This window comes from Zootoca vivipara, chromosome 2 (assembly GCF_965207765.1).
Source record: "Zootoca vivipara chromosome 2, rZooViv2.hap1.1, whole genome shotgun sequence".
NCBI classification, from domain to species: Eukaryota; Metazoa; Chordata; class Lepidosauria; order Squamata; family Lacertidae; genus Zootoca; species Zootoca vivipara.
The window spans coordinates 122,410,576-122,435,496 of NC_142584.1; the positions used below are offsets into that span (position 1 = coordinate 122,410,576).

The 24,921-nt window shown below is 41.6% G+C and overlaps 2 protein-coding genes and 1 long non-coding RNA gene across 3 annotated transcripts; 1 reads left to right on the forward strand and 2 right to left on the reverse strand.

Moving 5' to 3' along the window:
* Positions 1-1,396: 1,396 nt before the first annotated feature.
* LOC148687250 (uncharacterized) lies at positions 1,397-24,715 on the forward strand. Its single transcript, XR_015948328.1, has 3 exons — positions 1,397-1,685; positions 9,402-9,504; positions 24,417-24,715. It is a non-coding gene; the product is annotated as an uncharacterized LOC148687250 (long non-coding RNA).
* On the reverse strand, positions 3,833-8,138 carry LOC132591773 (olfactory receptor 13H1-like). The gene is made up of 3 exons (XM_088662761.1): positions 7,423-8,138; positions 4,531-4,540; positions 3,833-4,179 (listed from the first exon to the last, which is right to left on the reverse strand). Exons 1-3 carry the CDS (start codon positions 7,999-8,001, stop codon positions 3,833-3,835), a joined length of 936 nt encoding a protein of 311 aa, XP_088518887.1. The 5' UTR covers positions 8,002-8,138.
* Positions 21,213-23,124, reverse strand: LOC132591659 (olfactory receptor 13H1-like). The gene has a single exon (XM_088662759.1). It carries the CDS (start codon positions 23,009-23,011, stop codon positions 22,076-22,078), a length of 936 nt encoding a protein of 311 aa, XP_088518885.1. The 5' UTR covers positions 23,012-23,124; the 3' UTR covers positions 21,213-22,075.
* Positions 24,716-24,921: the final 206 nt, after the last annotated feature.

Below are 24,921 nucleotides of genomic sequence, written 5' to 3' on the forward strand. Positions count from 1 at the left end.
CGCTTCTCTGGAGCAGCAGAAAACAACCTTTCTCCCTCCTCTATATGACATCCTTTTATATATTTGAACATGGTTATCATATCACCCCTTAACCTTCTCTTCTCCAGGCTAAACATACCCAGCTCCCTAAGCCGTTCCTCATAAGGCATCGTTTCCAGGCCTTTGACCATTTTGGTTGCCCTCTTCTGGACACGTTCCAGCTTATCAGTATCCTTCTTGAACTGTGGTGCCCAGAACTGGACACAGTACTCCAGGTGAGGTCTGACCAGAGCAGAATACAGTGGTACTATTACTTCCCTTGATCTAGATGCTATACTCCTATTGATGCAGCCCAGAATTGCATTGGCTTTTTTAGCTGCTGCATCACACTGCTGACTCATGTCAAGTTTGTGGTCTACCAAGACTCCTAGATCCTTTTCACATGTACTGCTCTCAAGCCAGGTGTCTCCCATCCTGTATTTGTGCCTTTCATTTTTTTTGCCCAAGTGTAGTACTTTACATTTCTCCTTGTTAAAATTCATCTTGTTTGCTTTGGCCCAGTTGTCTAATCTGTTAAGGTCATTCTGAAGTGTGATCCTGTCCTCTGGGGTGTTAGCCACCCCTCCCAATTTGGTGTCATCTGCAAACTTGCTCAGGATGCCCTCAAGCCCATCATCCAAGTCATTGATAAAGATGTTGAACAAGACTGGGCCCAAGACAGAACCCTGTGGCACCCCACTAGTCACTACTCTCCAGGATGAGGAGGAGCCATTGATGAGCACCCTTTGGGTTCGGTCAGTAAGCCAGTTACAAATCCACTGAATGGTAGCATTGTCTAGCCCACATTTTACCACCTTCTTTACAAGAATATCATGGGGCACCTTGTCAAAGGCCTTGCTGAAATCAAGATAGGCTACATCCACAGCGTTCCCTTCATCTACCAGGCTTGTAATTCTGTCAAAAAATGAGATCAGATTAGTCTGACATGACTTATTTTTCAGGAACCCGTGCTGACTTTTAGTGATCACAGAGTTTCTTTCTAGGTGCACACAGACTGTTTGCTTAATGATCTGCTCTAGAATCTTTCCTGGTATTGATGTCAGGCTGACTGGGCGGTAATTGTTTGGGTCCTCTCTTTTCCCCTTTTTGAAAATAGGGACAACATTTGCCCTCCTCCAGTCTGCTGGAACTTCGCCTGTTCTCCAGGAATTTTCAAAGATTATTGCCAGTGGTTCTGAAATCACCTCTGCCAGTTCTTTTAATACTCTTGGATGTAGTTCATCTGGCCCTGGAGACTTGAATACATCTAAACTAGCCAAGTATTCTTGTACTACCTCCTTACTTATTCTGGGCTGTGTTTCCCCTGCTGAATCAGGAAATTGAAAGAGACGACCCGTTGCCTCCACCCGCTGCCCTCTCCCTTGTCTGCTGGGCAGGGCACCCTCAGCGGCATCATGCCCCCCCCCCCTCAGGCAGCACGACCAGTCGAGGCTCCGCTTAGCCGGGCTTGCTCATCGCCACCCTTCCTTCTCCCCTCCCCTGCTCCTTCCATGCCCTGCCAGCCTGCCGGCCCCAGAAAGGTGCAAGGCACGTGACTCCACCCCCAGAAGAGGAAGGCGGGGGGAGCAAGGACAAGGCACGTGGGCTCCACACGTGCTGTAGCGCTGTGGAGGGAGCTGTGAGAAGGCAGCGCTTGGAGAGAGACGGTGAGTGACACCCCTCGCCCCTCCCCCCTCTCGCCCTTCTGCTCCTAGTTCTGTGTGGACGCTGAACTTTCCCCACTTTTACAGCTCCAGTCTAGCTGCGTTTACTAAGCCACCGCCGCCCCCCATGTCCCCATGGAACTCATTGTCTGGTAAAGGGAGAAATTGGACCTTGGGGGGGGCATGGTGGGGGTTGTGAGAAGCCACCTTGCCTTGAGGGGAGCAGCATGATCATGGAGCGGTTTGTGCTTGTGTGAGGAAGGATGCAGGGTTCAAGGCCCCGGCAGGGCTGGGAAGATTCTCCTGCCCAAAGTTCCTGGAGAGAAGCTGCCAACCTGTGTCAGGACAGCCTGTCTTGGTATAAGGCAGCTTCCCAACCCCAGGAAATTAAGGGGGCTCATCTTCCTGCAGTGGGAAGCAAAATGGTGTCTTGCAGGGCGGGACATGGTCCTCCGCTAAGGCCTTGGGGAAGCCAAATATAAGCTCAGCCAAACAGAATATGTTTAAGTTGAAGAATGACAATGGAAGAGTGTGGTAGATCACTGCCAGTTTTTGATACTGGGTCACAGCCTACTTGAAGTTGGGCATACCTGTTCTATATAATCAACTGGTACTCTTTTAGCCCCACAGCAATAATAATGATAATGATAATAATAATAATAATAATAATTGTAATTTATTATTTATACCCCGCCCATCTGGCTGGGTTTCCAACCAAATATTAAAAACAGTTTGCTTTGCTAGTTCACAGCTAAAGGTAAAATAAGGGGGAAATAATTCTAAGACATGGAGAGGAAGATATTTATATTTAATAAATTTATTTAATACATAGACTATTTGCAAATTGTTTGTACTCTGAGTATGTAAAGGATTTATTTGATGACTGAAAATGGTACCCAAAATGTACTGCTGAGGGTTGTGTGGTAGATATTTCACATGGTAAACAGAAGAGTTGGACTTTGCTTACTGTGAAAGATGTTTAATATGATTTAATCTTACAAAGAACATTTTATGCACATCATGTACCACTCAAGTTTAAATGATATTACAACATGCTGATTTAAATTTTTAACATTTGGTTAGCTGGCCTAAAAAGTATGTTTTAATGCAGAATTTCTGAAGACAAACTAGGAAACAATTACTAGTTGCAATTGAAAAAATAAAACTGCTTCTGAGAGCATACAGTTTTTGGAAAGAGGATTTCAAGAAATCTGCAGAGAAGAAACCACAAATATACTTGCCTTTCCCTGTCCTCTATTGTCCCTCTTTTACACTTTTACTCAAGTACTGTCTGAAGCAAAGATGGGGAACCTGTGGGCCTCCTGATGTTGCTGGAATACAGCTCCCATCTTCCTTGATCACACTGGCAATGCTAGCTGGGACTGATAGAATCCTAGAATCATAGAGATGGAAGAGACCACAAGGGCCATCCAGTCCAACCCCCTGCCAAGCAGGAAACACCATCAAAGCATTCTTGACATATGCCTGTCAAGCCTCTGCTTAAAGACCTCCAAAGAAGGAGACTCCACCACACTCCTTGGCAGCAAATTCCACTGCCGAACAGCTTCTTACTGTCAGGAAGTTCTTCCTAATGTTTAGGTGGAATCTTCTTTCTTGTAGTTTGAATCCATTGCTCCGTGTCCGCTTCTCTGGAGCAGCAATTTTTCTCCCTCTTCTATATTACATCATTTTATGCACTGGATGATAGTTGGAGTCCAAAAACACCTGGAGGACTACAGGTTCCCCCAGCCCATGCCTATAATTAGATTTTAAACTGCTTGGGGTGCAGCTAAATATTTTCCTTTCCTCACTTTGAGAAGCTATATTGCCACCATAACCACCAGCAGCAATAAAAATATTGGACTAGATTCAATTAAATAGTCGTGCTTGTGGTAGCCAGCATGACTCATGCTAGTGGAAATGGGTCTCCTCCCCCCAATCTGGTCTGTGGGGTCCAGAGAACCACCAGAGAAGCACATCGAGGGGGGGAGTGGAAATTGATTCTCTTCAGAAAAGCAGAAATTCTTACACTGATGGAATCATCTCCTTAGCACTACTTTGAACTCTACCCATTTGCAGAATAACAAAACATTTTAGGTATTCCTGCTGATAAAATATCTATCAATATAGAATTTAATTTCTGAAGTGCTTTATTCCTCCACTTTCCTTCCAGTTGCTCTCCACAGGGCTCCTTTCACATCCCTGTTCCTCAAGCTGTAGATCATGGGATTGAGCATGGGAGTGACGACCCCATAAAACACAGCCACTACCTTTTCCTTGTCGGTGAATGTCTTGGCTTGAGGCCTGAGGTACATGGCCAACATTGTGCCATAGAAAATTCCCACCACAGCCAGATGAGAACCACAGGTTGACACGGCCTTACTACGCCCTTGTGATGAGCGGATACGCAGAACAGCAACACCAATGCGACCATAGGTCACCAAAACAAAGGAGAAGGGGAACAGCAGACCGAAGACACTGGTTATCATCATGCTGACTCCACTGGCTTGAGTATTGTTGTTGTTTAGTCGTTTAGTCGTGTCCGACTCTTCGTGACCCCATGGACCATAGCACGCCAGGCACTCCTGTCTTGCACTGCCTCCCGCAGTTTGGTCAAACTCATGTTCGTAGCTTCGAGAACACTATCCAACCATCTTGTCCTCTGTCGTCCCCTTCTCCTAGTGCCCTCAATCTTTCCCAACATCAGGGTCTTTTCCAAGGATTCTTCTCTTCTCATGAGGTGGCCAAAGTATTGGAGCCTCAGCTTCACGATCCGTCCTTCCAGGGAGCACTCAGGGCTGATTTCCTTAAGAATGGATAGGTTTGATCTTCTTGCAGTCCATGGGACTCTCAAGAGTCTCCTCCAGCACCATAATTCAAAAGCATCAATTCTTCGGCGATCAGCCTTCTTTATGGTCCAACTCTCACTTCCATACATCACTACTGGGAAAACCATAGCTTTAACTATACGGACCTTTGTCGGCAAGGTGATGTCTCTGCTTTTTAAGATGCTGTCTAGGTTTGTCATTGCTTTTCTCCCAAGAAGCAGGCGTCTTTTAATTTCGTGACTGCTGTCACCATCTGCAGTGATCAAGGAGCCCAAGAAAGTAAAATCTCTCACTGCCTCCATTTCTTCCCCTTCTATTTGCCAGGAGGTGATGGGACCAGTGGCCATGATCTTGGTTTTTTTGATGTTGAGCTTCAGACCATATTTTGCGCTCTCCTCTTTCACCCTCATTAAAAGGTTCTTTAATTCCTCCTCGCTTTCTGCCATCAAGGTTGTGTCATCTGCATATCTGAGGTTGTTGATATTTCTTCCAGCAATCTTAATTCCGGCTTGGGATTCATCTAGTCCAGCCTTTCGCATGATGAATTCTGCATATAAGTTAAATAAGCAGGGAGACAATATACAACCTTGTCGTACTCCTTTCCCAATTTTGAACCAATCAGTTGTTCCATATCCAGTTCTAACTGTAGCTTCTTGTCCCACATAGAGATTTCTCAGGAGACAGATGAGGTGATCAGGCACTCCCATTTCTTTAAGAACTTGCCATAGTTTGCTGTGGTCGACACAGTCAAAGGCTTTTGCATAGTCAATGAAGCAGAAGTAGACGTTTTTCTGGAACTCTCTAGCTTTCTCCATAATCCAGCGCATGTTTGCTATTTGGTCTCTGGTTCCTCTGCCCTTTCGAAATCCAGCTTGCACTTCTGGGAGTTCTCGGTCCACATACTGCCTAAGCCTGCCTTGTAGAATTTTAAGCATAACCTTGCTAGCGTGTGAAATGAGCGCAATTGTGCGGTAGTTGGAGCATTCTTTGGCACTGCCCTTCTTTGGAATTGGGATGTAGACTGATCTTCTCCAATCCTCTGGCCATTGCTGAGTTTTCCAAACTTGCTGGCATATTGGGTGTAGCACCTTAACAGCATCATCTTTTAAAATTTTAAACAGTTCAGCTGGAATATCATCACTTCCACTGGCCTTGTTATTAGCAATGCTTTCTAAGGCCCATTTGACTTCACTCTCCAAGATGTCTGGCTCAAGGTCAGCAACCACACTACCTGAGGTGTACGAGACCTCCATATCTTTCTGGTATAATTCCTCTGTGTATTCTTGCCACCTCTTCTTGATGTCTTCTGCTTCTGTTAGGTCCTTACCACTTTTGTCCTTGATTATGGTAATCTTTGTACGAAATGTTCCTTTCATATCTCCAATTTTCTTGAACAGATCTCTGGTTTTCCCCATTCTATTGTTTTCCTCTATTTCTTTGCATTGCTCATTTAAGAAGACCCTCTTGTCTCTCCTTGCTGTTTTTTGGAAATCTGCATTCAGTTTCCTGTATCTTTCCCTATCTCCCTTGCATTTTGCTTGCCTCCTCTCCTCCGCTATTTGTAAGGCCTCGTTGGACAGCCATTTTGCTTTCTTGCATTTCCTTTTCCTTGGGATGGTTTTCATTGCTGCCTCCTGTATAATGTTACGAGCCTCCATCCATAGTTCTTCAGGCACTCTGTCCACCAAATCTAAATCCTTAAACCTGTTCCTCACTTCCACTGTGTATTCATAAGGGATTTGATTCAGATTGTATCTTACTGGCCCAGTGGTTTTTCCTACTTTCTTCAGTTTAAGCTGGAATTTTGCTATAAGAAGCTGATGATCTGAGTTACAGTCAGCTCCAGGTCTTGTTTTTGCTGACTGTATGGAGCTTCTCCATCTTTGGCTGCAGAGAATATAATCAATCTGATTTCGATGCTGTCCATTTGGTGATATCCATGTGTAGAGTCGTCTCTTGTGTTGTTGGAATAGAGTGTTTGTGATGACCAGCTTGTTCTCTTGACAGAACTCTATTAGCCTTTGCCCTGCTTCATTTTGAACTCCAAGGCCAAACTTGCCAGTTGTTCCTTTTATCTCTTGATTCCCTACTTTAGCATTCCAGTCCCCAGTAATGAGAAGAACATCCTTCTTTGGTGTCATTTCTAGAAGGTGTTGTAGGTCTTCATAGAATTGGTCAATTTCACTTTCTTCAGCACCGGTAGTTGGTGCATAAACTTGGATTACTGTGATGTTAAAAGGTCTGCCTTGGATTCGTATCGAGATCATTCTGTCATTTTTGAGATTGCATCCCATTACAGCTTTTGCCACTCTTTTGTTGACTATGAGGGCCACTCCATTTCTGCTACAGGATTCTTGCCCACAGTAGTAGATATGATAGTCATCCGAACTGAATTCGCCCATTCCCTTCCATTTTAGTTCACTGATGCCCAGGATGTCGATATTTATTCTTGTCATCTCATTTTTGACCACATGCAGCTTACCTCCACTCATAGTTCTTACATTCCAGGTTCCTATGCAATATTTTTCTTTACAGCATCGGACTTTCCTTTCGCTTCCAGGCATATCCGCAACTGAGCGTCCTTTCGGCTTTGGCCCAGCCGCTTCATCAGCTCTGAATCTACTTGTACTTGTCCTCCGCTCTTCCTCAGTAGCATGTTGGACGCCTTCCGACCTGAGGGGCTCATCTTCCAGCGTCATAACTTTTATATGCCTGTTGTCTTTGTCCATGGAGTTTTCTTGGCAGGGATACTGGAGTGGCTTGCCAGTTCCTTCTCCAGGTGGATCACGTTTAGTCAAAACTCTCCACTATGACCTGTCCATCTTGGGTGGCCCTGCATGGCATAGCTCATAGCTTCTCTGAGTTATTCAAGCCCCTTCGCCACGACAAGGCATTGATCCATGAAGGGGGGCTTGAGTATTAGAGCAGGCCAATTTCAACACTGCCTGGAGCTCACATTTGAAATGATTCACCACATTGGGCCCACACAAGCGTGCCTGCATACTGAAAAAGGGAACAAGGGTCAGGAGGAAAGAGCTAGACCACAGGCTGACTGCCAGAGAGATACACACCTTTTGGCTCATGATTAAGCTATAACGTAGAGGGTAGCATATTGCCACAAAACGGTCATACGCCATCATTGCTAGCAAAAGGCCCTCGGTCACTGCCATATACATAGCAATGCTCATTTGTGCAAAGCATCTTCCCTTGGGGATTGTGGGCCTGTCTGTGAAGCAGTGGGCCAGCATCTGTGGGACGGAGGTGGTGACATAGCAGACATCAATGAGGGAGAGGTTGCTGAGGAAGAAATACATGGGTGTGTGGAGGTGCGAATCCATCACAATGAGCACCACAATAAGTCCATTCCCAGCAACAGCAACCAGGTACATCAGCAAGAAGAGAAAAAACAAAACAGCACGCACTTTGGGGTTTCTGGAGAGGCCTATTAGAACGAACTCAGTCACTTCAGTTGTGTTGCCCCATTCTTCCATGTTACCTATAAAAAGTGATATCAAATATCATTCGACCTCATGTAGGACATTCCAGCCCTTCTAGTTATTTCCTCAGTCTGTTGTGAAATGTTATAAATGGAAAACAAATTAAAAGTTCATGTGTAGACATCATGACTAAGTCCCGGCCATTAATGAAAGGCAAAACGTAAGGCTTTTGTTGATCAATCTAATTTAGGTGACACATTAACATGCATCAGGTTGTACTGCAAACTGACTAACATTTGATAGGAGATTAAGAAATTCAATTGGCTCTGTGTAATTAGGAAAGCATGGAGGACATTTCCCCCCCTAAAGCCTATTACTTTCTTCATTTGCCTTTGGAGGGTGCATTTTACTGCTTTGCACTATGCAGGAACAGTGGTGAAAAAAGTATGTGTGTTCCCTACTAAATCTTTGAGGAAGATAACACTTTCCCTCCATTCTACTGAGTATTGGATATTGTGTCTGCATCCATTAATGCCAAACAAGCATAGATCCCCAGGTCACAACATACATTGGGGGGCTACAACCATACATTCGCCACCAGTCAAGCCATAAAGGGTGAAATAATTTGCAAGCAAACTCACTCCACCTCGCCCAAAGCCTCATTTAATTCATGTTGTAATGAAAGCCAAGAATAATATAAGATTTAACCTTTTTTGGGGGGGGGGGTATTAAGGTTTTCTTAAGGTGAGACCTGGGGACCTGGTGCCCTCCAGGTGTTTCTGGATTACAACTCGCATCATCCCTGACTTTGGCCAAGCTGGCTGGGGCAGATGTCTGTACAGCCATATGGGTAATCACTCACTCATGGCATATGGACTGGAAGAGATTTTATTCTGTGTTTTATATATCACTAATATTTACAGTTTTATTTCTAAACACTTTTCAGATTTATCTGTCCAAAAACAAACAAGCAAGCAGACAGACAAACAAACACTCCAAACTACGGTAGATAACAAATGGCTGACCTTCTTACTGCTTAAAACATTGAGAGGGTCATTTTGCTGTTCTTTCAAAAGGAAGGATCACTATAGTTTGGTCCTTGTGATCATTTTAAACATAGCTCCAGGTCAGATTTCATGCTTTATTGTCAATCTATATTAGGGTTGTCAAATGTCTGAAACTTCCTGGACGTATCTAGAATACTGCAGTCATCAGCAGTGTCTGGGCAAAAATCAGCCAAAAAAGTCCTGGTAAATCCGGACATATGGTAGCCCATGTCGACAGTGTCATTTTTGTCTAATTCCCATGAAAATATCTCAAAAATTGCATTTTAAGCTCAACAAATTTGGGCAAAACTAAACTTTTTTTAGTGAACCACTCAACAACTTTTCTGTTTGAAATATGGCAACCCTAATCTATATTATATTATGAGCTTATAAACTTGTCTTTCTCAGACTAGAGCTTTCCACATATTGGACTTCAACCACCACTTACATTTCAGGGATGAAGGCAATTGGAGTTCAACACCAAGACAACGCCAAGTGGTGGAATGTGCCAGTAAGTGTGGTAGTTCTGTCAGCTTTTGATTTTAAGAAATCTGGTTCTTGACTGTGGTCAGTGGTGGGGTCTGAACAGTAGTGTTCTGAATGATAGACCCTCGTTGACTCTAGTGTGAGTTTAGCTGATAACAAACCCTTGGTACTTAGAGATGCAGTGAGCTTAGCTTGGTACAGGAGCTGCACAAGTCGATAGAGGAAGAACAACCCCCTGAAATGCTACTGCCAATTTGCAAAATCCAGCCATAGTAAAGCACCTTTAAGAGCTGGTGATTTCTATGAGATAGAGATAGTCATGGGCGTACAGCCCTCTCTGAATAGTTTTAACACTCTCTCCCTCGTCCCCCCCTCTCACACACATATCACAAACACACACACACACACCACAAACACACATTACAAACACACAAATTTGAGAGAATATCTATATATTAAATATTCTTCACTGGAGTCCTGCAACATTTAGAGAGCACCAGGTTGGGGAAGAATCCTGTAAGTGTGACAGTGTTACAACCCCTGTCAAATTGCTGTGCCAATATCAGTCTTGTGTCCCTCAGCTCAGCAGACTTTTTTTTAAAACCCTCTTAAATCTGATCTCCTCAAAATGGCTCTGTATTTTACAAAATAAATAATCCTAGTTGCATTTTAAGAATGGTTGAAAATCTGCAGATATAGGACGATGGCAGGATTTCAAATGTGCAGCAGCCACTGCATCACAGCTACTGCTCCATTCAGTTCAGGGCAGGGGTGTGTGTGTGTGTGTGTGTGTGTGTGTGTGTGTGTACACGCACACACACACACACACACACACATATCCTTTGTGCATGGACTCATTAGTTTCATAGAAATTAATGGGGCAGCTGGAACACAGAGAGAACATCTCTGTCAGGGTCAGAAGGACAACTCAAGACAATACTTTTAGCACCTGATGATTTTAGTTGGAGAGAGAGTACCTACGTTACATTGATGATATTTTTATTAGTTGGAGAGAGTTAGTCATGTGCTTACCTCCTTCACTGAAATAAGAGGAAGTCACAAATAATATATTAATTACTGGATCCGATACAGAGTTTGGATTAGGGGACATCAGCCCTATGTCCCACACCACACAAAACCAACCCACCTGAGAGAACCCACATATTGTTTTCATAGAATGGATTTTATTACCTTCACACCACAAGCTACTTAGCAAAGAACATATTGCAGATTTGCCAATTTTTGGAAACCTAAGCCGGCTGTTGGGCTGTATTTGACTTAGTGGTTCACATATTGTTCAGATCTGTCTTCAAACCAAAGCTCCCCCACTCCTTTCACACTTGCTAGCTTTACTCACAATGAGCAAAAAAAACCATTTATTTATAGTATTTACTTAGGAGATTTTTCTCCTGCTCTTTGACTTTGACACCCTGAAGGTGTTTCACAAAAGACAAGAGACAGAAAGTGCAGTAAATAATAATAATAATAATAATAATAATAATAATCTGAAATAAATAAGGGTCTAACACCATGTTTGCATCACAGTGCATGGAATGGGGGAAATAAAATTTGGGGAGATGAAGCAACCATATAAAATATATCTAAGTGTATTGAAATACCATATACAACTATCTGTTTACTAGAAACTGTGTCATACACATCTTCAAAACTTTTTATCACACTTACCTCTCAAAGCACATCCACTGTGAATGTTCAGCAAAATGTGTATGTTCAGCAAATATCTGTTTTAACAAGAATTCCCTTCTATTTAGTCCTATTTATTGAAATTAAAATCTATAGATGACTCACCAGTGTTAAAGAATCTTCATCTGAGTAAGAAGAAAACATAGTTTCATGGGAACCAACTAAGGTTTACATTTTTATGGTATTGCCAAAGTATTTATATTATCCCCAAACATTTTTAAATGCATGATCTCATGTTGGAAATTCAGAACTGCTTATGGGATTCCAGAGGGACCACATCCCATGGATATAATTAAGAAGAGCAGAAGCTAGAAGCAACTTCTAAGAATTTGCAACACCAAAATATCAACCATAAACTGAAAAGGATAATATGACTTTTCTCAAGGGTTCTTAAAAGTGCACATTGTGTTGCAGAAATTTACTCAAGTTCCGAACTCCTGAACCCTTGGATTTGGTAATTGCTATAGCAGATTTTTTTAAATGAAAAAACTACCAAACCTTTGGCTCAATAGCTTCTTAAATTTGCAGCCCTAAAATATCAACGATAGACTGAAAGAATTAATGGGAGGAAATATTTCAGTGTTGCATTATTATGATCTTTCCATCAGTGTAAGCATCACGTTTTGTCAGTTGGAACAATCTCTCTCTCCCCCCCCCCCTTCACCTGCTGTTCTGGGGGTTCTCCTGACCTTCCTTTTTTTTAAAAAAAATATATATTTTTATTAAGATTTTTTAAAAGAAAAAGAAAAAAACAATGACACCTATATAACATACCATATTCAAACATCCACATTAACAAACAGAAAAAAGTGTTTAAAATAAAAATTAAAAATAAATAAAAATAAATCTAACTTAATAGTCCATTTTGCTCATTTCAATAGTGAACTTCCTCGAGTCCCCTTTCTAACGGTTCATTGCATATCATTCTTCGCAGGCTCTATTCATATTATCTATCCTTAATTACGATTACCACATCTTTTCTTTCACTTTACTATCCATTATAAAATTCTAACCTATTTTTGAATAGCTCTCCCTTAATTCCTAACCTGCAACATACTTAATTGCTTATATATCTCTTCATACATCAATTCTACAATATTTTTTATAATAAATTCTAAATTTCTTCCATTTCTCTTCCGTCTTCCCCTCTTCCCGGTCGCGTAGTCTTCCGGTCAGATCAGCAAGTTCCATATAGTCCAACATCTTCATTTGCCATTCCTCCACTGTGTCTTCCAATACTTTGCTAACAATATTCTGGCTGCAGTTGTGGCATATAAAAACAGATTCACATCTTTCATAGGTAATTTTTTTCCTACCATGCCCAATAGAAAGGATTCTGGTTTCTTAATAAACGTGTTTTTCAACACCTTTTTTAATTCATTAAAAATCTTTCCCCAGAAATCCTTAACTAATGGGCAGGTCCACCACATGTGATAGAATGTTCCTTCCACCTTTTTACATTTCCAACACTTAGTGTCTTGATTATGGTAAATCTTAGCAAATTTTACTGGCGTTAAATACCATCTATACAACATTTTCATCATATTTTCTCTTAAAACCGTACATGCCGTGAATTTCATGTTCTTCTTCCATAACCTTTCCCAATCCTCCATCATAATATTATGTCCCACATCCTTTGCCCAATCTATCATAACTTTTTTGTCTGCTCATCTTTCAAGTGCCACTGCAACAATAAACCATACATTCTGGAAAGATTCTTTGTCTTTGGCTCTAACAACTCCGTCTCCAGCTTGGACTTTTCTGATGAAAAACCATTTTTCTTATCCATTTTATACAATTCATTTATCTGGTGGTATTGGAGCCAGTCATCTAAATTACTTTTTAACTGCTCATATGTCTTTAATTTAAACTGGTCTCCTTCCTCCACCAGAGTATCTCTATATTTTAGCCATCGGGTCTCCATATTTAACTTCTTTTGAGCCTTAGCTTCCAGCGGTGAAATCCAAAGGGGTGTTTTCTTTTCTAATAGGTCTTTATACTTATTCCAAACATTTAACAAAGATTTTCTAATTACATGATTTTTAAATCCTTTATGACTTTTGACCTTATCATACCATAAATACGCATGCCATCCAAATACATTATCATATCCTTCCAAGTCTAACACATCTGTATTTTCTAATAAACACCATTCTTTCAACCAACAAAAGGTAGCTGCTTCATAATAAATCCTTAAATCTGGCAGGGGAAAAACCCCTCTTTCCTTACTATCTGTCAAAAGTTTATATTTTATTCTGGGCTTTCCCCCCTGCCATATGAACTTTGAAAGTACCTTTTGCCATTCTTTAAAACCTTCCATCTTATCAATAATTGGCAGTGTTTGAAACAAAAACAACATTTTTGGCAATACATTCATTTTCACTACCGAAATTTGACTTGACAAGGACAATTTTAAGTCCGACCATCTATCCAAATCTCTTGATTTCATTCCATACCTTCACATAATTGTCTTTATACAAATTCAGATTTTTTGATGTCAAATTCACCCCTAAATATTTCACCCTTTTCACAAATGACAGTCCAGTGGCCTCCTCTAACTTCTTTTCCCCCTCCAATGTTAGATTCTTGTCTAACACTTTGGTTTTACTCTTATTTAATTTAAAACCGGCGACACTGCCATAATCTTGAATCAAATTCAGTGCATTAATTGCACTGATTTCTGGATCTTGCAAGGTTAGAACAAGGTCATCAGCAAAGGCTTTTAACTTATATTGCTTTCCCCCCACTCCCACCCCTTTAATCTTATCCTCCTTCCTTATCATTGACAAAAGCACTTCCTAGACCGATATAAACAATAGAGGTGATAAGGGGCACGTCTCGTTCCTTTTTCAATTCTTATATCTTCTGATACCACATTGTTTACAATAATCTTGGCTTTCTGCTCAGTATAAATTGCATTTATACCATTTATACCATTCATAAACCCTTGACCCACCCCCATCCTTTCCAAATTCTTCTTCATAAAATTCCAAGAAATATTATCGAAAGCTTTCTCTGCATCAATGAAGATTAACATAGCCTTTGTATTAATTTTCTCCTGTAATAGCTCCAATATATTAATTACATTCCTGATATTATCTTTCATATGTCTACCGGGCAAAAAGCCGGCCTGGTCATGATGTATTTGTTCTACCAATACCTTTTTCAGTCTTGAAGCTAAGATATTTGCAAAAATTTTATAATCCACTTTTACCCGGGAGATGGGACGATAATTCTTCAATTGTGCTCTGTCAGTCTCTGGTTTGTGTATCAGGGTAATGTAGGCTTCCTTCCAGGTGTCCGGTGCCCTCCCTCCCCTCAAAATCTCACTGCATAAATCAGTCAGTGGTTGTATCAGCCATTCTTTTAAGGTCTTATAGTATTTAGCTGTTAGTCCATCTGGTCCTGGTGCTTTTCCCAACTGCATTTGATTAATTGCACTTTCAACCTCTTCAATCGAAATCTGGTGGTTGAGCAGGTTAATTTTATCCTCCGGAATTTTCTGCAAACCATTTTTGTCCAAAAACTGCTCCATCTTTTCTATATTCTCTTTTTCTCTTTTATATAGCTGTTCATAGCTGCCAAGTTATCCCTTTTTTAAAAGGGATTTTCCCTTATGCTGAATAGGCTTCCTCGTGAGAAAAGGGAAAACTTGGCAGCTATGATAGCTGTTTAAAATATTTCTGAAAGCCTTTTCTAATCTCTGCAGGGTTCTCTATATTTCTTCCTTCCTGAACCAAGTTTGTTATTGTATTCTATTTTTGTCTCTTTTTCAATTGCCAAGCAAGTAATTTGCCACATTTATTTGCTGATTCAAAAGTCCTCTGTTTCATACATTTAATTTTCCATTCAATTTCCTGGTTAATCAATAATGCAAACTGGGCCTGCAATGCTTTAATTTCTTTCTGAATTTGTAAACTTTTCGGTTTGGCTCTCAATTTCTTCTCTTTTTCTTTTAATTGAGCCAGGATACTTTCCCTTTTTCTCATTTTGCACCTTTTTCTTCATTGCATTTTGTTGAATCAAGAAACCTCTCATCACGGCCTTGCTTGCATCCCACACTATTCTCTTTTCCATTGGCGTATTCAAATTTATCTCAAAATAATCTTTCAATGCCTTCTGTGCACTGATAACCATCTCTTCATTTCTCAACAATGCATCATTCATTCTCCATCTGAAAGAACCCTGCTCCAATACTTTTAAGTCCAAAAATACAGCATTATGATCTGAGCATGTTTTTGGCCATATTTCCGCTTTATGGATTCTTGGGGTCAGCTCTCTTGTTATCCAAATATAATCTAGTCTACTCCAAGATTGATTTGATTGTGAGAAAAAAGTTTGCTCCTTTTCCATTGGGTTTTTCAGCCTCCAAGTATCAATTAAGTCCAATTCATCAATCATCTCAAAGAATGTTTTAGGTAATCTCCCCTCATTTGTTATTTTGTCTCTCATGCAATTTCTTATAGAAATCCGCTTTTCCTTCATTTGGTTCATAATTTCCTAATATCTCCTGACCTTCCAGAACGGATATGCTGGAGGTGCAGAGGTACTTGTGGGGTGAATCGGGAAACCTGCCTTTGGGCTAGTAGAAGTCCTTGCACTGGCTTTTGCTGGCACATCAGGTTAGTTGAAAGTGGCCTGAGGTGACTTTCCTCTATTTTTTCATTTCATTTCACGTTTAACCTGTATACTGCCTTTCTGTATTACACAAGGCAGTTTACAACAATGAAATATACAACAAAGATCACATACCTTATAATCTGATCCAATACAACAAGCTCATAATAAAACAATAACTTTAAAGTAAACAACATATCAACAAGTAATATTCAATAATCCATTAGAACATACTTGTACACAATAGTACTATTATAGTACTCCAGGCTTCTAAAAAGTACACACTATCAGAGAAATTCACTCAGGTTCTTGAACTATGGGAAAGACTCAGTTGGTGTTACACCAGGACATTTTCTGTTGGTAGGATTGAGGCTGCCAATGAAGGTTCATGTCAAGATAAATGCAAAGTGATATTGAAGGTCAGGGTCAGGGTTAGGGGTTAGGGTTGGGGTTTTAGGTTTAGGGGTTAGGGATTACGGTTAGGTTTTAGGGTTAGGGATTAGGGTTAGGGTCAGGGTTTAGGGTCAGGGTTAGGGTTAAGGGTTAGGGTTGGGGTTGGGGTTTTTAGGGTTAGGGGTTAGGAGTTACGGTTAGGGTTTAGGGTTAGGGTCAGGGTCAGGGATTGGGCATACCAGACATACTAGGGTTTTGGGGTTTGGGGTTAGGGTCAGGGTTAGGGGTTGGGGTTAGGGTTAGGGCTGTTGATAAATTCAGTTCCACCTTACGCATTATACGTTAAGAGTTAGACATGTTGCTGAGATAGTGTGTCACATGTCTATGCATTTCCGTTTTATGCTGTAGTTGCTGTATGAGTTGAGGAGGAGTATAGGAGGAGAAGCACTGCTCGCTCGCTCTCTTCCAAGTGTTCTAATATGCTGTAAATAAAACTGCTTATGGAAATACAAGATGCCTCTTATCTGCCTCGTCTTCTCCACTAACACTGCTAACCCTGCGTGGATAAGCTCTGCTAATTGCATGCCGTTCCGTTCGAGACACCGGCTCCAGGAGGGAGAGAAGAAGGGGGGCTGTTGGCTTCTCAGTTTCGGTGATTGTCTCAACAAAAGGGTTATGGGGCCCAGTGTAGCCCAGTCAAGCCCATTAAGTGGAGAAGGCTAATGGAGAAGCAGGCAGTTTGTTCCGAAGCGGTTGAAATTAATGCTGAAAACATCAGATCATTTTGAGAGGTATGTGGAAAGTGAAAGCAGTAAAAGGACTTTTGCAAGTTGCGGCCGGAGAAGATTTATTCTCAGTGATGAATGACTGTTAGATAAGAGCTGGGGCAGGAGTATTTTCCCTAAGTGAGTTGCCAGTATTGGGTGGAAGGGAAAATGGAGGATTTGCTAAACAGCTCTAGTCAGATCATTCTCCTTGATGGGACTAATTACAACACGTGGAAATTATATGTAGAAGGCAAATTGCGTGTTGCAAAGTTATGGCATACCATTGAAAATGACCCCCCCCCCGCGCGCCGTTAACGGACACATGGTCTCAGGCCGATTCTCAAGCCAGAGGCGTATTATTGGGAAGTGTTTCACCGACAGAATTGGTTAACCTTGTTGGAAAAGCGAGCACAAAAGAAATGTGGGACACATTAAAGGAACTGCATGAGAGACGGCATGCTGGATCAGTTTTGTTGTACTTTAGAACCTTGCACAATATGAAGCTTCAGCCAGGAAGTGATTTGAGAGCTCACATATTGGAAATGCAGCGATTGAGATTGGAATTAGTGAACCGTGCTTTCAAACTACCTGAGGAAGTGTTTGCTGTGTTACTGCTTGATTCTTTGGATAAAAGTTATGATGTCCAACCATCTCGTCCTCTGTCGTCCCCTTCTCCTTGTGCCCTCAATCTTTCCCAACATCAGGGTCTTTTCCAGGGAGTCTTCTCTTTTCATGAGGTGGCCAAAGTACTGGAGCCTCAGCTTCAGGATCTGTCCTTCCAGTGAGCACTCAGGGCTGATTTCCTGAAGAATGGATAGGTTTGATCTTATTGCAGTCCATTGGACTCTCAAGAGTCTCCTCCAGCACCATAATTCAAAAGCATCAATTCTTCGGCGATCAGCCTTCTTTATGGTCCAGCTCTCACTTCCATACATCACTACTGGGAAAACCATACCTTTAACTATACGGACCTTTGTCGGCAAGGTGATGTCTCTGCTTTTTAAGATGCTGTCTGGGTTTGTCATTGCTTTTCTCCCAAGAAGCAGGCGCCTTTTAATTTCGTGACTGCTGTCACCATCTGCAGTGATCAAGGAGCCCAAGAAGATAAAATCTCTCACTGCCTCCATTTCTTCCCCTTCTATTTACCAGGAGGTGATGGGACCAGTGAACATGATCTTGGGTTTTTTTTTATGTTGAGCTTCAGACCATATTTTGCTCTCTCCTCTTTCACCCTCATTAAGCCTGCCTTGTAGAATTTTAAGCATAACCTTGCTAGCGTGTGAAATGAGCGCAATCGTGTGGTAGTTGGAGCATTCTTTGCTGCTGCCCTTCTTAGGAATTGGGATGTAGACTGATCTTCTCTAATCCTCTGGCCATTGCTGAGTTTTCCAAACTTGCTGGCATATTGGGTGTAGCACCTTAACAGCATCATCTTTTAAAATTTTAAATAGTTCAGCTGGAATATCATCACTTCCACTGGCCTTGTTATTAGCAGTGCTTTCTAAGGCCCATTTGACTTCACTCTCCAAGATGTCTGGCTCAAGGTCAGCAACCACACTACCTGAGGTGTACGAGACCTCCATATCTTTCTGGTATAATTCCTCTGTGTATTCTTGCCACCTCTTCTTGATGTCTTCTGCTTCTGTTAGGTCCTTACCACTTTTGTCCTTTATTATGGTAATCTTTATACGAGATTTTATAACTACAGGACATAAACAAACAAAAACATAATACAACATACGAAATGAAAAAATTACTACAACAAACAAAACTATGCATTTCTTAATAATCCTTCCTTTCTTAACAAAATAAAAGACTGCGTCAGACCAGCACGGCTACCTTCCTTTCTTGACATTGTAGGGTTACTTCCTCAAGTCCCCCCTCTATGCATTTCATTATAAATCATCATTAGTAATTTCTATTTCATAATTATAACATCTTTTCTCTCTTGTCTATTATCTAATTTATTTACATACTCTTTAAATTCATTTCTATAAATTTTACTTATTTAGTAATCATTACTTCTAAATCTACAACCTATAACAACTTCCAAAAATAATCCATATTCTCAAATCTTACAATATTTTTTAAAATAAATTTTGAATTTCTTCCAATCTTCTTCCACTGACTCTTCTCCCTGGTCACGTAGTCTCCCAGTCAGTTCGGCAAGTTCCATAAAGTCCAACATCTTCACCTGCCATTCTTCCACCGTTGGTGATTCTTGTGTCTTCCAATTTTTAGCTATCAATAATCTCGCTGCTATTGTGGCATACAGAAAGAAAGTAACATCCTTTTGGGGGATTATATTCCCTACTATTCCAAGTAAAAAGGCTTCTGTTTTTTTTAATAAATGTGTTTTTCAACACCTTTTTCATTATAAATATTTTCCCAGAAGTCTTTTACTTTAGGGCACGTACACAACATGTGGTAAAAGGTTCCTTCCACATCTTTCCATTTCCAGCATCTATTATCATGTGTATGATACATTTTTGCTAGCTTAACAGGAGTAAAATACCATCTAGGCATCATTTTCATCATATTTTCTCTTAATGTATTACATGCGGTAAACTTGATACCTTTTTTCCATAATCTCTCCCAATCCTCCAACGTAATATGTTGCCCCACATCCGTAGCCCAATCAATCATTACCGATTTCACCTGTTCATCTTTTGTTTGCCACTCAAGCAATAAATTATACATCCTAGAAAGATTTTTTGTTTTTGGCTCTAACAATTCCATTTCCATTTTGGATTTCCGTGATTGAAAACCAATCTAAGTTCCTCCTATGAGAATGAGTTCCAGAGCACTGCATGAAGCAGTATTTTCTTTTATCTTTCCCCACTCTTTCAACATTCAGCTTCACTGGATACCCATGAGTATTAGAGGGCATTATAAGAGCAGAAGAATGAACTACCCACATTCACCATGACGTGCATAATTTTATGATTCTGCAGTCCTGTGAGAGCAGAACAGGACATAGGTCTGCTGGGCAGGGCACCCTCAGCTGCTTGCCCTCCCTCAGGCAGCGCAACAAGTCGAGGCTCCGCTTAGCCTGGCTAGCTCATCGCCACCCTTCTCCCCTCCCCTGCTCCTTCCATGCCCTGCCGGCCCCAGAAAGGTGTAAGGCACGTGCCTCCACCCCTGCAAGCCCCAGCCCCAGAACAGGGAGGCGGGGGGAGCAATGACGTGGGCTCCACACGTGCTGTAGCGCTGCGGAGGGAGCTGTGAGAAGGCAGCGCTTGGAGAGAGACGGTGAGTGACCCCCCTCGCCCCTCCCCCCTCTCGCCCTTCTGCTCCTAGTTCTGTGTGGACGCTGAACTTTCCCCACTTTTACAGCTCCAGTCTAGCTGCGTTTACTAAGCCACCGCCGCCCCCCATGTCCCCATGGAACTCATTGTCTGGTAAAGGGAGAAATTGGACCTTGGGGGGGGGCATGGTGGGGGTTGTGAGAAGCCACCTTGCCTTGAGGGGAGCAACATGATCATGGAGCGGTTTGTGCTTGTGTGAGGAAGGATGCAGGGTTCAAGGCCCCGGCAGGGCTGGGAAGATTCTCCTGCCCAAAGTTCCTGGAGAGAAGCTGCCAACCTGTGTCAGGACAGCCTGTCTTGGTATAAGGCAGCTTCCCAACCCCAGGAAATTAAGGGGGCTCATCTTCCTGCAGTGGGAAGCAAAATGGTGTCTTGCAGGGCGGGACATGGTCCTCCGCTAAGGCCTTGGGGAAGCCAAATATAAGCTCAGCCAAACAGAATATGTTTAAGTTGAAGAATGACAATGGAAGAGTGTGGTAGATCACTGCCAGTTTTTGATACTGGGTCACAGCCTACTTGAAGTTGGGCATACCTGTTCTATATAATCAACTGGTACTCTTTTAGCCTCACAGCAATAATAATAATAATTGTAATTGTAATTTATTATTTATACCCTGCCCATCTGGCTGGGTTTCCCCAGCCAGTCTGGGCGGCTTCCAACCGAATATTAAAAACCGTTTAATTTGCTGAATAACGGAAACTGAAGTAAGGAATTGCTTTGCTAGTTCACAGCTAAAGGTAAAATAAGGGGGAAATAATTCCAAAACTTGGAGAGGAAGATATTTATATTTAATAAATTTATTTAATACATAGACTTTTTGCAAATTGTTTGTACTCTGAGTATGTAAAGGATCTATTGGATGGCTGAAAATGGTACCCAAAATGTACTTCTGAGGGTTGTGTGGTAGATATTTCACATGGTAAACAGAAGAGTTGGACTTTGCTTACTGTGAAAGATGTTTAATATGATTTAATCATACAAAAAAACATTTTATGCACATCATGTACCACTCAAGTTTAAATGATATTACAACATGCTGATTTAAATTTTTAGCATTTGGTTAGCTGGCCTAAAAAGTATGTTTTAATTCAGAATTTCTGAAGACAAACTAGGAAACAATGCTCCCCAAGAGAAGGAAGGAAGGAAAAGGGGAAAAAAGCAAACCCCCAAAAACGATCTCTTACTAGTTGCAATTGAGGAGAGCATACAATTTTTGGAAAGAGGATTTCAAGAAATCTGCAGAGAATAAATCATAAATATCCTTGCCTTTTCCTGTCCGCTATTGCCCATCTTTTACTCTTTTACTCAAGTACTGCCTGAAGCAAAGATGGAGAACCTGTGGGCCTCCTGATGTTGCTGGAATACAGCTCCCATCCTCCCTGATCACACTGACAATGCTAGCTGGGCCTGATGATAGTTGGAGTCCAAAAACACCTGGAGGACTACAGGTTCCCCCAGCCCATGCCTATAGTTAGATTGTAAACTGCTTGGGGTGCAGCTAAATATTTTGCTTTCCTCACTTTGAGAAGCTATATTGCCACCATAACCACCAGCAGCAATAAAAATATTGGGCTAGAGTCAATTAAATAGTTGTGCTTGTGGGAGCCAGCATGACTCATGCTAGTGGAAATGGGTCTGCCCCCCCAATCTGCTCTGTGGGGTCCAGAGAACCTCCAGAGAAGCACATCGATGTAATCATCTCCTTAGCACTACTTTGAACTCCACCCATTTGCAGAATAACAAAACACTTTAGGTATTCCTGCTGATAAAATATCTATCAATATAGAATTTAATTTCTGAAGTGCTTTATTCCTCCACTTTCCTTCCAATTGCTCTCCACAGGGCTCCTTTCACATCCCTGTTCCTCAAGCTGTAGATCATGGGATTGAGCATGGGAGTGACGACCCCATAAAACACAGCCACTACCTTTTCCTTGTCGGTGAATGTCTTGGCTTGAGGCCTGAGGTACATGGCCAACATTGTGCCATAGAAAATTCCCACCACAGCCAGATGAGAACCACAGGTTGACAAGGCCTTACTACGCCCTTGTGGTGAGCGGATACGCAGAACAGCGACACCAATGCGACCATAGGTCACCAAAACAAAGGAGAAGGGGAACAGCAGAGTGAAGACACTGGTTATCATCATGCTGACTCCACTGGCTTGGGTATTAGAGCAGGCCAATTTCAACACTGCCTGGAGCTCACATTTGAAATGATTCACCACATTGGGCCCACACAAGCGTGCCTGCATACTGAAAAAGGGAACAATGGTCAGGAGGAAAGAGCTAGACCACAGGCTGACTGCCAGAGAGATACACACCTTTTGGCTCATGATTAAGCTATAACGTAGAGGGTAGCATATTGCTACAAAACGGTCATACGCCATCATTGCTAGCAAAAGGCATTCGGCCACTGCTAAAAACAGAGCAATGCTCATTTGTGCAAAGCATCTTCCCTTGGGGATTGTGGGCCTGTCTGTGAAGCAGTGGGCCAGCATCTGTGGGACGGAGGTGGTGACATAGCAGACATCAATGAGGGAGAGGTTGCTGAGGAAGAAATACATGGGTGTGTGGAGGTGCGAATCCATCACAATGAGCACCACAATAAGTCCATTCCCAGCAACAGCAACCAGGTACATCAGCAAGAAGAGAAAAAACAAAACAGCACGCACTTTGGGGTTTCTGGAGAGGCCTATTAGAACGAACTCAGTCACTTCAGTTGTGTTGCCCCATTCTTCCATGTTACCTATAAAAAGTGATATCAAATATCATTCGACCTCATGTAGGACATTCCAGCCCTTCTAGTTATTTCCTCAGTCTGTTGTGAAATGTTATAAATGGAAAACAAATTAAAAGTTCATGTGTAGACATCATGACTAAGTCCCGGTCATTAATGAAAGGCAAAACGTAAGGCTTTTGTTGATCAATCTAATTTAGGTGACACATTAACATGCATCAGGTTGTACTGCAAACTGAGTAACATTTGATAGGCGATTAAGAAATTCAATTGGCTCTGTGTAATTAGGAAAGCAAGGAGGACATTTCCCCCCTAAAGCCTATTATTTTCTTCATTTGCATTTGGGGGGTGCATTTTACTGCTTTGCACTATGCAGGAACAGTGGTGAAAAAAGTAGTATGTGTGTTCCTTACTAAATCTTTGAGGAAGATAACACTTTCCCTCCATTCTACTGAGTATTGGATATTGTGTCTGCATCCATTAATGCCAAACAAGCATAGATCCCCAGGTCACAACATACATTGGGGGGCTACAACCATACATTCGCCACCAGTCAAGTCATAAAGGGTGAAATAATTTGCAAGCAAACTCACTCCACCTCACCCAAAGCCTAATTTAATTCATGTTGTAATGAAAGCCAAGAATAATATAAGATTTAACCTTGGTTTTTTGGGGGGGGGATATTAAGGTTTTCTTAAGGTGAGACCTGGGGACCTGGTGCCCTCCAGGTGTTTCTGGATTACAACTCGCATCATCCCTGACTTTGGCCAAGCTGGCTGGGGCAGATGTCTGTACAGCCATATGGGTAATCACTCACTCATGGCATATGGACTGGAAGAGATTTTATTCTGTGTTTTATATATCACTAATATTTACAGTTTTATTTCTAAACACTTTTCAGATTTATCTGTCCAAAAACAAACAAGCAAGCAGACAGACAAACAAACACTCCAAACTACGGTAGATAACAAATGGCTGACCTTCTTACTGCTTAAAACATTGAGAGGGTCATTTTGCTGTTCTTTCAAAAGGAAGGATCACTATAGTTTGGTCCTTGTGATCATTTTAAACATAGTTCCAGGTCAGATTTCATGCTTTATTGTCAATCTATATTAGGGTTGTCAAATGTCTGAAACTTCCTGGACGTATCTAGAATACTGCAGTCTTCAGCAGTGTCTGGGCAAAAATCAGCCAAAAAAGTCCTGGTAAATCCGGACATATGGTAGCCCATGTCGACAGTGTCATTTTTGTCTAATTCCCATGAAAATATCTCAAAAATTGCATTTTAAGCTCAACAAATTTGGGCAAAACTAAACTTTTTTTAGTGAACCACTCAACAACTTTTCTGTTTGAAATATGGCAACCCTAATCTATATTATATTATGAGCTTATAAACTTGTCTTTCTCAGACTAGAGCTTTCCACATATTGGACTTCAACCACCACTTACATTTCAGGGATGAAGGCAATTGGAGTTCAACACCAAGACAACGCCAAGTGGTGGAATGTGCCAGTAAGTGTGGTAGTTCTGTCAGCTTTTGATTTTAAGAAATCTGGTTCTTGACTGTGGTCAGTGGTGGGGTCTGAACAGTAGTGTTCTGAATGATAGACCCTCGTTGACTCTAGTGTGAGTTTAGCAGATAACAAACCCTTTTCTTCCTTGTTTTGCTTTTCGCAATGGTACTTAGAGATACAGTGAGCTTAGCTTGGTACAGGAGCTGCACAAGTCGATAGAGAAAGAACAACCCCCTGAGATGCTACTGCCAATTTGCAAAATCCACCTTTAAGAGCTAGTGATTTCTATGAGATAGAGATAGTCATGGGGAAGAATCCTGTAAATGTGACAGTGTTACAACCCCTGTCAAATTGCTGTGCCAATATCATTCAGCTCAGCAGACTTTTTTTTATTATAAAA

Bases quoted from the DNA above. Each gene is read 5' to 3' on its own strand.
- LOC132591773 (XM_088662761.1), bottom strand. From the start codon at position 8,001: ATGGAAGAATGGGGCAACACAACTGAAGTGACTGAGTTCGTTCTAATA.
- LOC132591659 (XM_088662759.1), bottom strand. From the start codon at position 23,011: ATGGAAGAATGGGGCAACACAACTGAAGTGACTGAGTTCGTTCTAATA.